Source organism: Pelophylax lessonae, assembly GCF_965119305.1.
Source record: "Pelophylax lessonae genome assembly, chromosome: 4".
Lineage (NCBI taxonomy): Eukaryota > Metazoa > Chordata > Amphibia > Anura > Ranidae > Pelophylax > Pelophylax lessonae.
The window spans coordinates 221,811,435-221,825,906 of NC_138771.1; the positions used below are offsets into that span (position 1 = coordinate 221,811,435).

General features: G+C 48.7%; 1 protein-coding gene across 1 annotated transcript in view; it reads left to right on the forward strand.

The window, feature by feature from the left end:
* The window catches only part of AASS (aminoadipate-semialdehyde synthase), a 187,155-nt gene that overhangs the window by 18,404 nt on the left and 154,279 nt on the right, over nucleotides 1–14,472 (forward strand). Inside the window, exon 2 of the mRNA XM_082256068.1 lies at nucleotides 11,731–11,907. Coding sequence (XP_082112194.1) covers nucleotides 11,731–11,907 — 177 coding nt within the window. The remainder of the gene's footprint in view (nucleotides 1–11,730; nucleotides 11,908–14,472) is intronic.

A 14,472-nucleotide genomic window follows, 5' to 3' on the forward strand; every position in this document is an offset into this window, starting at 1 on the left:
GTAAAGGAACATTGGCATAATATACGCAAGCCTTTTGCTATACCAAGTAGGTTTAAGCTGCGCTATCCTTTTACGCCCGCTACTGATGAGCGTTGGTGTGTCCCACCTCCGGTGGATCACGCGATAGCGGTTCTGAATAAGCCCACTGCGATTCCTGCTGAGGATATCCCGGTGTTCCGGGATGCCACGGACAAACGGACGGAGTCCCTTGCCCGTCATGCCTATTCTATTATGGGTTCTATGCTGAAAGCTTTATTTGCTTCACTTATGGCGGCCCAGGCTGTCGCGAGCTGGACGCAGGTGCTTAATCGCGTCCTGGTGGCTGATTCTGCCCTCCAGGCGACTTTGGATATGGTGGATCAAATCCACCAGGGTGTCATGTATTTGTGTGATGCGGACCTGGATATGGTTCCGTTGGCTGCACGTGTACATGGTGTGGCGGTATTGTCTCACCGTTTTGGTTTGGTTGAAGTGTTGGTCGGTGGACCAATCTTCGCGTAAGACCTTGGCTAATCTATCCTATGATGGTTCTCGCCTTTTTTGGTGAGTCCCTAGATACGTTAATTAGGGGGATCACGGGTGGTAAGAGCACGCTCTTACCCTAATCCCACAAGGCTAAGACGGCTCCTGGTAAGAAGCCGTGGACTGGTAAGCAAAAGTCCGGCCAGTCCGGTTCAGCGGCCCACAACAGTGCGGCCTGAAGGGGCGCCCTCACCCGACTCTGGGGTGGGGGGACGCTTGCTCGGTTTCCTTCAGCCATGGCTGTCCCGGGTTCGGGACTGGTGGGTTCCGGAAATTGTTCGATCTGGCTACGAGATCGAGTTTCTCTATAGGCCGGAGCGCAGATTTTTTTCCCTCAAATCTTCTACTGTCCCCGGAGCGTTTGCGAGATCTGCATCTAGCGGTGCAGGACCTGAGGGCTCAGGGAGTGGTGGTCCCGGTGCCTCATCGGGACAGGTTTCGGGGGTTCTATTCCAATCTGTTCACCGTGCCTGGGAAGGAGGGCAAAGTACGTCCGATTCTGGACTTAAAGGCGCTGAACCGCTTTGTGCGGGTGCGCAAGTTCCGCATGGAATCTCTGCGGTCGGTGGTGGCTGCCCTGGTTCCGGGGGAGTTCATGGCTTCCATCGACTTGAAGGATGCGTATCTTCACATCCCGAATTTCGAGGGTCACCAGAGGTACCTTCGATTCGCCATAGCGGAGGATCACTACCAATTTGTGGCGTTGCCCTTTGGTCTCGCCTCGGCTCCACGGGTGTTCACCAAGGTGCGGGCACCGGTTTTGGCTTTGTTGAGAGCCCAGGGCGTCTCTGTCCTAGGGTATCTGGACGATATTCTGGTTCGGTCTGCGACCAGCCAGGGTCTGGAGAAGGCTCTGTCCGTTACGATGCAGTCTCTGCAGGAGTTTGGTTGGACGATAACTTTTCCACAGTCAGCACTGTGCCCATCGGTTCGTCTCCCTTACCTGGGAATGGTTCTGGACTCTGTCCAGGCGAAGGTCTTCCTACCGGACGACAAACTCAGGACTCTTCAGGAAGGAAGTCAGGTCCCTCAGGGACGCTCCGTCCTCGTCCACTCGGACGTGCATGAGATGTCTGGGATTGATGGTCTCGGCTTTCGAGGCGATTCCCTTCGCCCAGTTTCACACGCGGGGTCTCCAAGCGGAGATCCTGTCCAGGTGGGACGGGCGACCGCGATCTCTGGATCCGGATTTTGTTGGGCCATCGCACCAGAAGGGTTCTTCTGTGGTGGCTCCTGTCCCCGCCGGTGTCAGGGGGCAAGTCTTTTTTCGTCCTCTCTCATGGACGGTGGTCACCACGGATGCCAGCCTGTCGGGCTGGGGTGGTGTCCTGGGCGTTCTGTCCGCCCAGGGAACTTGGTCGGAGGGGGATTCCTCCCTTCCGGTCAGCATTCTGGAATTGCGTGCGATTATTCTCTGCCTTCAACGTTGGCCGGACAGGCTGCAGGGCTGTCCGGTTTGGGTGCAGACGGACATTGCCACGGCGGTGGCTTACGTCATTCGCCAAGGGGACACCAAGAGGGCCCGGGTGGCTCGGGAAGTGGCCGACATTCTGTCTTGGGCCGAGACGCATGTCCCAGCGATATCGGCGGTTCACATTCCAGGGGTTGGAGAACTGGCGGGCGGATTATCTGATGCCGCCAGTCCCTGGACCAGGGGGAATGGCCCCTCCGTCCGGGTGTTCTCCAGATGTTGTGCGCGATGTGGGGTCTTCCGGAGGTGGACCTGTTCGCGTCTCGTCTGTACAGCAAGGTGTACATGTTCGTGGCAAGGCCACGCGATCCTCGGGCAGACGCGTCAGACGCGTTGGTAGCTCAGTGGCATCAGTACCGACTGATGTATGCGTTTTCACCGTTTCAATTGCTGCCCAGGTTCCTTCGCAGGTTGGTCTCGGAACCAAAACACGGTGATTCTTGTGACACCGGACTGGCCTCGCCGGTCCTGGTACGCAGACCTCGTGCATTTGGCGGTCGACGCCCCGTGGCGTCTGCCTCTTCGGGAAGATCTCCGGTCTCAAGGGCTGATATTTCATCCTGCCTTGCAGTCGCTGGCTTTGCCGGCCTGGCTGTTGAAACCGAGGCCCTGAGGGATAGGGGTCTCTCCCCTGAGGTCATTCACACTTTGATCGACGCGAGGAATTTTTCCTCGGGGTAGGTCTTTTACCGTATTTCGGAGGCCTATTTTGCCTGGTGTGAGTTCAGGGGGTCTTCACCTCGCCCGTGGTCGGTGTCTGGGGTGTTGTCCTTCCTTCGAAAGGGTGTTGACAGCGTTTGGCGCTGGCTATGATCAAGGGTCAGGTGTCTGCGATGGCCGTTCTTTTTTCAACGTCCTATGGCATCTATCTCCTTGATTGGCACTTTTGTTCGGGGGCATCTGGTCCCTCCTAGGAGGGTGCCTCTGCCTCCTTGGGACTGGGATCTTGTTCTGTCCGTGTTACAACATGGTTCTTTTTTGAACGGATCGGGTAGATCTCGTTGTCTATGTTGTCCTAGAAGGTCACCTTTTTTGGTGGCGATCAATTCGGCTCGCAGAGTGTCGGAGCTGGCAGCCTGTCCTGCCATTGTCTGTATCTGGTCAATCACTTGGTTAAGGTGGTCTTGCGACCTAACCCTTCTTTTTTTCCGAAGAGGGTTTCGGAATTTCACCTCAATGAGGACATTGTCTTGCCTTCGCCTTGCGCGAAGTCTAAACATTCGGAGGAGGTGGTGTTGCACTCCTTGGATGCTGTTCATGGCGATTAGGGTTTACCTAAAATCGTCTGAATCTTTTCACAAGTCGGATTCTTTGTTTGTCCTTCCGGGGGTCCTCGGAAGGGCGTGGCGGCGTCGGCTTCTGCCGTCGCCAATTGGTTCAGACAGGCCGTTGAACAGGCCTATGCTTTGCGGGGAAAAGTTTCCCTTATGCCTGTGAGGGCGCACTCTACCAGATCTCTGAGTACGTCTTGGGCCTGTCGTCATGGGGCTTCTGTGGCCCAGGTGTGTAGGGCGGCGACTTGGTCGACCGTGCACACCTTCACTCTGTTCCACAGAGTGGATGTTCAAGCATCGGCAGATGCTTCCTTTGGCCGCAAGGTTCTTAGTGCGGTGGTCCCTTAGGGTCCCTGGTTTTGGTCCTTTGGGCTGTTTGGGATTTCTTTGTATCCCTGGGTTATTTGTTTTTTTTTCCTGGGTTATTGCTCCCGTTGAGCAAATTTTTTCTCGTGTTGCCCAGCTGGTTTCCTTCCTTTGGTAAGGTTACTTTCTTGATGTGGAGACTGCGTTGCCTTTAGGCGCGGCTGCGTTTCCCACCCCTCATGTTTGCACTGCTTTGGGACGTCCCCATTGTGACGAATATGAAGATGGCGGCGACTGTCGGAGGACGTAAGAGAAAACGGAATTTTTGTAAAATCTTACCTGTAAAATTCCTTTCTCTGAGTCCTCCGACAGTCGCCGCCCCCGCCCCTCTTTTGGGGTTTAGGTACTCTACTGCTATTCCACTGAAACTGAAGCAGGAAACAGGAAGCAGGAGGGTATAGACTGAGGGGACCACCCCCTGGGGTGGGGATATGTTAAAAGCTTTAATATTGACATATTCTGTTGCCTAGCTACTCCTACGGAGCAAAGTCTAATACCCCCATTGTGACGAATATGAAGATGGCGGCGACTGTCGGAGGACTCAGAGAAAGGAATTTTACAGGTAAGATTTTACAAAAATTCCGTTTTTTTCTTTTTTTTTTTTTTTTTTTCTTTTTCTTTTCTTTCTTTTTTCAAGTATTTTATAAAAACTAAAGATGCTTTATTCTTTTATAGGATATCAGAAAAAGTTCACTTTAACAAAACAGTGAACACCATGTATGAAATGAATGCAGTTTGGTTTTTGTAGTCGGCAATGTGCTGTCTAATCACATCTAAATTTTCGGGCAATGTGATGTCCTTTCCTAAGGACATACACAATTGAATTGACTTGGCGCAGGTTACTTTAAATGTAACATTGTCGCTTCAGTGTTTACTTTATATTGGGGTCAGCTTATCTATAAACAGGCCAATGTCTTTATACATGTAACATTTAGAAAGAACGTCTTTTGTTTAAGGAATCCAAGGCCACCTCTGTGTTCCAGAAAGATACAAGCATACTCCAGTACAAAACCTGCTGGGAAAGAATATGTGATATCTTGCTTTCAATGTAGTGCTATGGAATACACAAAAGGACAGAGAGAAAGAGACAATTCATTCTTTCCTGTACGCTCCCCTAACCTCCCATGCAACTACGTAGAAGTAAACTTAAACTTTTAATAATGCTTCCTAAAATGGTCTTGTCACCTATGTCTAGAAGTTTAGACAATCGCTTAAGTGTAAAGAATTGCTTAGCTGTTGTGAGTGGGTAAGTCATGGGTACAAGGCAAAGTTACTCTCGTGCAGAAATGTCTATGTGAACCATAAATGGATATTTTCTTTACATGCCTTTCTCCAAGGAAGTGATAAGTCTTCACTAGCTAGTCAACTTTGGGTTCTTTCCACGGTACTAAATACAAACACAACCCATCCTCGTGGTGTGTTTTTTTTTTTTTTTTCTGCCGGCAATGTCTGATGATCATACATCAGTGCCATGTTCAAGTGTATTCATGTACACATGAATAAAATAACATTGTATGTGTGCTATACTGTAAATTTTTGCCTTAAACTAATAAGTTTCCAGTATCAGATGAATGCTTTTTTCCCCCCCCCCTAAATACTCTGAGAATGTTTAAGGCTCCATGTACACGGGACGTTAAAAAAAACGTGCTGCAAAGCTAGTTCTGACCCTGGGAAAAAGCAGCTGGTAAACGTGCTTTCAGTAGCTTTTTCCATTGGCGTTATTGCATGTTTGGCCACGTTGCTTTTAGCAGCGTTTTTACTGCCTCCATTCAAAATCAATGGTTCCCTATGGGAGCCTATTGATTTGAATGGAAGTCGCACCGCAAGTTGGATCAGGATGATCCGACTTGCGGTGTGAGAATCTTGAGGGGGAACTCAACGCCAAAAATGGGAAGAAAAACTGCGTGGGGGTCCCCCCCAGGTTCCAAACCAGGCACTTCGGGTCTGGTATGGAATTTGAGGGTAGCCCCACGCCGAAAAAACGGCATGGGGTCCTCCCCAATATCCATACCAGACCCTTATCCGAGCACGCAGCCCCGTAAGGCAGGGAGGGGGAGGGGACGAGCGAGCAGCCTCACCCCCCCCCCCCCTGGACCATACCAGGCCACATGCCCTCAACATGGGGGATGTTGGTGCTTTGGGGCAGGGGGAGCTCTGCACCCCCCCACCTCAAAGCACCTTGCCCCCAACGTATTTCCAAGGCTAAGAACGTAGCCAACAGGGCAACAAAAAGCTCAACCAACACCAACAGCTTATCCCAAAACAAAAAATTCACCCCCAAAAGAGAAACCATTGTCTCTTCGTCAAACAGCAGCCTGCAAAACCTTGGATGCCATCAAAACAACCTTGTAGAATTTTGTAAAAGTGTGTACAGAGGACCAGGTCGCCGCTTTAGACACCTGAGCCACAGATGCCTGATGGCGAAAAGCCCAAGAGGCACTCAGCACTCTAGTAGAATGCGCCCTCACAGGAAAAGGAGGCACCTGACTCTTTAACGAATAGGCCTGAACAATAGTCTGTCTGATCCACTTTGATATAGTTGCAGCCGAACCCTTACGAGGTCCCTGGGGAAGGACAAACCGAGAATCCGATGTCCGGAAGGACTCCGTGGCTGACAGGTAGACCCTGACTGCCCTAACCACATCCAGCGAATGCAAGGCAAATTCCTTGGGATGCTTGGGCTTGGCACAGAGCGAACGTAAAACAATATCTTCATTGAGGTGGAAAGCTGACACCATCTTAGGGAGAAAAGATTGGTTAGGACGCAGAACAACCTTATCCCTATGAACGACCAGATAAGGCGAACGGCAGGACAGAGCCACTAACTCAGACACTCTGCGAGCAGAGGTGATAGCCACCAAAAAGGCAACCTTCTGAGACAACAAAGGCAGAGAAATGTCCCTGATATTTTCAAAGGGAGGTTGTTGGAAAATGAACAAAACCAAATTCAGATCCCACGGAGGGAAAGGGGATCTCCTCGGCGGAGCCAAATGACGCTCCCCTTGAACGGTACGAATCCAGGAATTAGGCACCAAGGGACGTTGGAAGTAAATGGCTAAGGCCGACACCTGACCTTTAATTGTGCCCAAAGCCAGACGTTGCTCCGCTCCTTTCTGCAAGAAAGCTAAAACCCTCGCCACCGAGAAGGAGCGAGGATGCAATTTCTGCGACTCACATCAGGTAATATACATCTTCCAAGTACGATGATAAATCTTCCTGGAAGTTGTCTTCCTAGCTCTCAGCAAGGTAGGAATCACAGAATTGGAGAGACCTCTGTCCCTCAACACCTGGCCTTCAACAGCCACGCGGTTAAAGCCAGCGACCAAAAGCAGGATAGAAGATTGGCCCTTGAGACAGCAGAATCCTCTCTGAGGCAGCCGCCAGGGAGCCTCAACGACCATCTTTACTAGGTCTGCGTATCCACGACGGGCGAGGCCAGTCTGGGGCCACCAGAATCTCATGCACCTTCTCCACCGCCAACCTGTGGAGGAACCTCGACAACAGTTGTATCGGAGGAAAGGCATAAATCAGCCGATACCGGCTCCAAGGCACCACCAATGCGTCTGTGGCGTCGGCCAGACGATCTAGAACCCTGTTTTTTTGTTTTATTTTTGTTCCACATCGAGCACACAGGAAGCGAAAAACCTCTGGATGCAGGGACCATTCCCCCTGATCCAGAACCTGACGACTCGGGTAATCTGCCTGCCAGTTCTCCACTCCCGGAATGTGAACTGCGGAGAGAGCTGGAACATGTGCCGAGGCGTCCAATGGAGCAGGCAGAGTTTGATCGCCCTGAGCTTCAGGACGTTTATCGGTAAAGTTGATTCCTCTGGCGACCATGTACCTTGGGCACAAAGGGTGTCCAGCACTCCACTCCAGCCTGACAGGCTGGCATCTGTGGTGATCACTGTCCACAACAGCGACAAACGACCTGCCCTGGCTCAGAGCGGGCGACTGAAGCCACCACGAGAGCTCCGACCTCTTGAGATGGCTTAGACATATCATTCTGTCCAAGGACTGCAGATCCTTGTTCCACTTGGCAAGAATCTCTGCTTGTAGAGACCTCGTGTGAAATTGGGCAAACGGGACCGCCTCGAAGGCCGACACCATCAGCCCCAGGGACCTCATACACGTCTGCAGGGAGGAGAGATCATTGTCCATCAAGATCCTGATCTCGCCCTGCAAGGTCTGGAGTTTTTCCTCTGGAAGAAAGACCCTCGCTTGAGAGGAGTCTAAAACCATGCCCAGATAACTCAGACGTACTGACAGGGTCCACCCGAACTCCTGAAGCATCTGAACCGTGAAGGTCAGGTCGCCCGACAGGGTGGCACAAGGGCTCATCCTTAAGAGGAGATCGTCCAGATAACTGAGAACCGCAATCCCCTTTTTTTGTGTAGCAAAGCACCGGAGCCAAAACCTTGGTGAAGACTCTGGGAGCAGAAGCTAGACCACTGCGAAACGGAGACAACGCTGATGACCCTCGTAAATAGGGATGTGCAGATACGCATCTTTTAAATCGGTGAAGGCCAGAAAATCCCCTTAATTTAAAGACGCCACCACCGACCAGATGGATTCCATCCGAAACTACTGCACCTGCATAAAACTGTTCAGCGACTTGAGGTCCAGAATTGGATACACCTTGCCCTCCTTCCCGGGCACTGTGAACAGGTTGGAGTACAAACCCCGAAACCTGTCCTGCTGAGGAACCGGGGTACACCATTGCCTGGGCTATCTGATCTGTGAGCTCAATCAGAGTTGGAGGAACCGACTCTGTGTAAGTGGCTCCTAAGCACCTTGACCCATTCTGTGACCGTCTGAGAAACCAGGATGGAGGCCAACACAGGTTTTAGAATCAAACCCGCCAACAAATGCAGGTGACGAGAAAGGGATATTATTTGCCTGTCCACCGGGTCCTTAAACACTGGGGAGTCTTCTACAGGGACCACAGTAGGTTTATTCAACCGGGAAACAGTGTGATCCACCTTAGGTGACACCGTCCAACGATTGGAAACTGAGTCTGCAAAGGGGTAATGGCACTGAAAGCGCTTGGGAACCACCAGCATGTGTTTAATGCGCCATCATTCCTTTTTCACAATATCGTGAAAATCCTCAGGACAGGGAATAACGACCCAACCTCTAGGCTTTGCGGGAGCCAAAGACAACCCGCTTTTTTGACTGTGTGGGCTCATCATCCAATTGCAATGTTTCCCTTACAGAATGAATCAGTGCTTCCACCAGCGTGTGTTCCCATGCTGCAGCTGAGGAGGACTCCTCATCCTCCTCACCGTCCGACTGTGAGGACAGGGATCCCTCAGGGAGGGTGTTGTCCATGGCAACCACATCAGGCTCTGAATCAGAGGACTCTTTGACACCAGAGTTTCTAAGGCTGCAGAAAGAGACACCAGAGATGGTGTTTCGAATGGTCCGGATGCCCAAATAAAATCGGAGGGGAAATTTTTACTTTGGGACTTCATGTTTGCAGCAGAGAAAGAAATGAGTACACTGCCCCTTTAAATTGCGATTGCGGTCCTCACCGCTACACCTCGCTAAAGCTGGCATCCCCCTTTTAAGGTTTTAATGTGTCCTGACAGGAGCTAAGTGTGTCTGAGGAATGCCCAAAGGACCAAAAAATCCCCTACTGTACCAGCACCCTGAGAAGCAGCTGCTCTGCAGTCAGACTTCCAGCATGTGAAACTTCTGAGAGGAAGTGACCAAACGTCACTAGAGGCCGAGCCCGCCTATGTAGTGTAAAAACTACAACAGACTGGTGCCAATAGAAAAGCATAGGAAGCCATGGGAAAATGGCCGCCGCCCACACAGCGCGGCCTATGCCCACACTTAAAATGGCGGCCAAAAATGGCGCCAAGCACCCAAGAATGAGGCCCCCACAGGAATTCACCTAAAATGACCCTCTAGGACAAGGTAACATCATCCACCCCCCCCCCCCCAGGCGTCAGATGCCGCTATAGCGCCCCCCAGGGGGAGCGGGGAGGGCAGGACCTGTCCTGACAGGCCTGGGGGATCTTTCAGCGAGACACAGCCCTGTTATCCCCAGGAGTGGGCCCCATCTCCCCCCTCAGAGGTCTGTCTCAGGGACACGGGGGACATTGCATCACTCACCATACCATGGACCAGGGGGCTCCGCTCCAAAACAGCTCGCCTCCCACCCTGAGTGGGGGTGCTGTCAACGAAAAGAGGTACGTTGCGACTCAGAGCATTCCAGGTCGATGCGTCCGGCGAAGCATCTGCTCGCAGGCTCGTCCCCATCCACCACAGCTCTGTCGTGGCGAGGCCTGGGCGGACCACAACCTGCGCACGCTCATTGGCCAGGCTGGGAGACCATAAGGATCTAGATTATCCAGTGTGAAACCCCAGCCCAGCTGTCGATTTGTAGTTCCCCCTGACACTAGCTAGCGATGGTGAGTAAAGAGAAATAAACATTTTCAAAAGAAAATAAAAACTGAGACTGAAGTCCCAGCAGGGAACCTAGCTAGGTCCTACTCCTAAACTAGGCAGCAAGAAACCTTTTTTAGAGCACAGTGTGTCTGGGGTAATGTTGTGAGGGACAGCCCCTATAGGCATGTCGAGTGAAAGCTTTTCACTGCCTAGTCTACTCCTGTAGATGGCGCATTACCCATTGGTGAAGAAGCATTGAGAGCTGCATCTGTCAGAGGACGTAAGAGAAAAAGTATATTGATGCTATTATTGTCATTAGATCATAATAATACATGCCTAAATGGTTATTGGCTCCTACTTACATTATCATGATGTGTTTAGTGAGAAAAAAATGTGTTCCTTAGGGGTCAGGTAATTATCAGGTTGCTTAATTGCTTTTAGGGTTAATGGGTCAATTGAAGATGCTATTGCTACAGCTTTACACATAGTTTTGACCTATTTAGAGGGGAAAAACTTTGTTTGAATGCTTTTTTTATTGATTTCAGTTTAGCATTCAATGCTATTTTACTTATGCAGCTCATTTGCTCAGATTTATGGCCCAAGCCCCCTATTTGTAATTGGATTCTAGGTTTTCTTACTAATAGGCCCCAGAAAGTTTAAAATCGGAGATCAAAGCTGTCAAAGCAGAATTATTTAAACTCTGCTACAAAAACTTTTTTGTATCCAGGCCCCCCTGCAGGTATATGCCATAAAGTTCTAGTATGCACGGCATACTAGCACATTATGACATACTAATCTTTTGAAGAATGCCATCCAAAGCTGCTCTGTCAGTGCTCTGGCACTTCCATCATCTCCCAGTCTTCCTTCCGGGTACAATTTGTTTAGCCACTTAAATGGCTGGGCTGTGATGATGTCACTCCTGTACATGCACACAGTATTAATTTCATCATGGCACAAAGTGGGTGCAGTAAATGTGTTCTGGGCTGCACATGCATGGCTCAGTGTACATTACCCCTGACAGGCAAGGGGGCCATTTGGATCACTTCTGTCACAAAAACTCTTGTCAGCAGATTTTAAAATGTTTGAGTTTAAAACCACATTTATATGAGTGTTCCACAAGAATTTATATTGGAATATTAGTTCTTTTCTGTTTACTCTGTTTATCCCCTGGTCTACCAAGGTAAGTTTATAATGTCCTGTTATTCAAGGGGTTAAAGCAAACTCATGGCAGCTGCTGCTTCACCAATGAACATGGTTTGGATTTTTAAAGCCAGTTATGGACTTATAGGTTAAAGTGATTTGGCATGCTTCTGATAAATTTTACAGGGCTCTGAAGGTGTGCACCGGTGGTGGGTCACACTACGAGATGTGGGAACATGTACCCATAGGAGCGCTGATCACTGTCTAAGTTTTAGATGCATTTGCCTTCTGCTGAGCTAGTTTACTTGGTCTGGGAAACTTGTACTTTTTTTTTTTTTCATAGTGGCTTTCAGCCAAGCATTCATTGTTGTGGGTTATATCTTGTTTTAAACTGTTTAGTGCTATATTCTTGTATGCAGGTGATGATCATCGCTTTGGTTATTTAAAATTCGTTAAGATTCTCAAAATGTTTACCCTGGCAGTAAATACATTTTTAAGAACTCTTAATCACTTTCCTACATTTTTTTATTTTTATTTTTTTTATGCTTTTCGTTTTTGTAGGAATACATTAAAGCTGGAGGAGTTATTCAGGAAGACATTTCTGCGGCATCTCTAATTGTGGGTGTTAAGCGGCCACCAGAAGACAAGCTCATTCCCAAAAAGACCTATGCTTTCTTTTCGCATACTATAAAAGCCCAGGAGGCGAATATGTCCTTACTGGATGAAATTCTGAAACTGGTATGTAGCAAAAGAAAAAGAAAATGTATTCAACTGTTTTGTGAACTGTAAGGTCCAACTTTATCTTTATTTTTATGTCACTTATGCACAGGATTTTTCTACATAGATAACATTCCACTGTATAGAGAACATTTCCAGCAATGAGTTGTTGAACACTCTTTTATGCAAATCTGTCAGGATGCCAAAATCCTGACACAACTGAGCCCTTTACCACCACATCCATTTCTAATAGACTAAGGGCTTGTTCACAGTTGACTGCATTTCTAACACTTAACAAATGGTCCTATAGCGTTAGTATGGGCATTAGACTCGCTTTAATGAGCTTTAGTTTGGGCGTTAGGCGGTTTTCAAGCATTGAGGAGTTTAAAAATGCTCCCCAAACGCCCTATGGGCAGTTCTGATGCGTTTTGACGAGCCTAGCCTTAAGGAACATTAAATCTGCTTCGCAAATGCCTTTTCCATTACAGTTAATAAGATATTCTTAACACTCCGCAACTGCCTGCCAGAGCATTTGCAAAGTGTTACCATAGACTTGCATGGGAGGCATAGAAAGGCTTCAAAGCCTCCTGACTCTAAATGAGGCTTTCATTTTGCAGCAGCATGACACAAACGCTTCATGTTTTGATAGTGTAAACAGCACTATGTGCTGTCTATTGTATCTTGTGCATAGGCGTTTAAGGGGCGTTATAAACACCTGCGTTTCTTTTAATGCCAGTGTGAATTCAGCCTAGGAGATGGTTTTACCTCCCTGTTAATTGTTGTTGTTTTTTTTTTTGGCCTGTCCCATAACCAAAATAGGAGGTGAGAGGAAATCTCTCTAAAGTTGTCATCGGAACTAATGTTCACATTGACTTTATTACTGTTTTGGGGACAACCCAAAATTTTGGATTTTCTTTCAGTTTCGATGATAATGGTAAATGGGACAAATCGAGAGGGAATCACAGACACGGGGGACACAGACAGCAATAAAAACCTTACAGGTGTTCTAATCCATCTCCACTCTATCCAAAACTACTTTGTTCATTGACATACACAGCTCTCCTAAATCATAACTACTGGGTTATATTGCCTCTGCAAGAAGGCCTAGGCAGAACAAAAAACACCTGGCTACACCCATGGGCTGTCCTCAGGTGGTATATAACCCCCTCTCTGCTCTAGGTAATCAGTTTTCATCTGTCTAGTCAGGAATAAGGCCCCAGGCTCCCTGCTGGGATCTCTGGTCCTAGCAAATTTTTTTTACCTTCTTTGCATCTTTTTTCCCTTGGGAGATCTACAATCAACTGCTGGGCTGGGCGACGGGCTGGATAATCTAGATCCAGTAGTCCCCCCCCCCCCCCCTCAGCCCAGCCAGCGAGCGTGTGCAGACCGCAGCTACGTGCTAGGTCGGCCGCGACATAGCCTCACTGACAGAGGTTGGCTTGCGACTTTAAATGTCTCGCAGGGTCGCATATGACCAGCCGTGGGTCTGAGTTGAAGCGGTCCCTTGCCTGATGGCTCCCCTACTTCGGTGGCGAGGAGTTCTGTCTGGAGCGTTACTCGCACCATGGAAGGGTAAGTACATTGCTCCGTCATTGGACGAAGCGATCATGTAGTAAAGGGCTGCTGTCACTTCTGGGTGCACACCCCAGGGGGTGCGCGGGAAGCACAAGTTCGGGTAGTACCCTCCTCTCCTTGAACTAGCCAACCATGCTGTAGCCGTCATTCGGCTATGGGCCAGTTGGCAAGTGGTTAAATCGTGACAATAACACATTCAGTTATAGTGGAACAAACATAAATGTGCATAAATACTCAGTGAAACAAAATTCTGTATAAAGTCCATAAAAAGCATTTAGTGTTCCATGAAATGACCAGATGTGTAAATCCACAGCACACTAGTGACCCCAGATTAAGTGCACCAACACCTCAAGTAGTTACAAACCACCTGCTTACCAGAGCAAAAGACAACTAAGAATGTGAGGTCAAAAATGCTTGCAGCGTGGCGCATTTGGCAGTGACGTCATCATACATGGCCACCAGTCAGAGCAGCCTGCGATCTTACAGTTTTTATGTCGTGTTTGTATATCACTTTGTAAATTCCTCTGCCGAGCTGTGTTTTACTGCCACCGTATTTTGTGGAGAGTTGCCATTTCAAGGAACCCACTGGACGAGACGGAGTCCCATCTCTGATTCCGGGAGAAGTATTGTTTTATTCCTCTACTCATTGCAAGCATTTTTGACCTCACATTCTTAGAAGTCTCTTGCTCTGGTAAGTAGGTGGTGTGTAACTGAGATATCAGTGCACTGAAACTGGGGGTCACACACCTGGTTGTTTTTGGGATCAGTGAATGCTTTTTATGGACTTCATACAGTTTTTGTTTCACTGGATTTAAGAGCATTTCTGCACATGTATGTATGTTTGTTGCTCTATAACTGAATGGGTTTTTGTCATGATTTGAAGGAATAATGCCTTTTTTTTTTTTTTTTTTTTTTTTTTTTTTTTTTTTTAAATACAAACTCACCTCTGTCATCTCCTGATATCTCACAGCACATCACTCTTTTTAGAGAGACCCTGTTTAGAATGCTGGC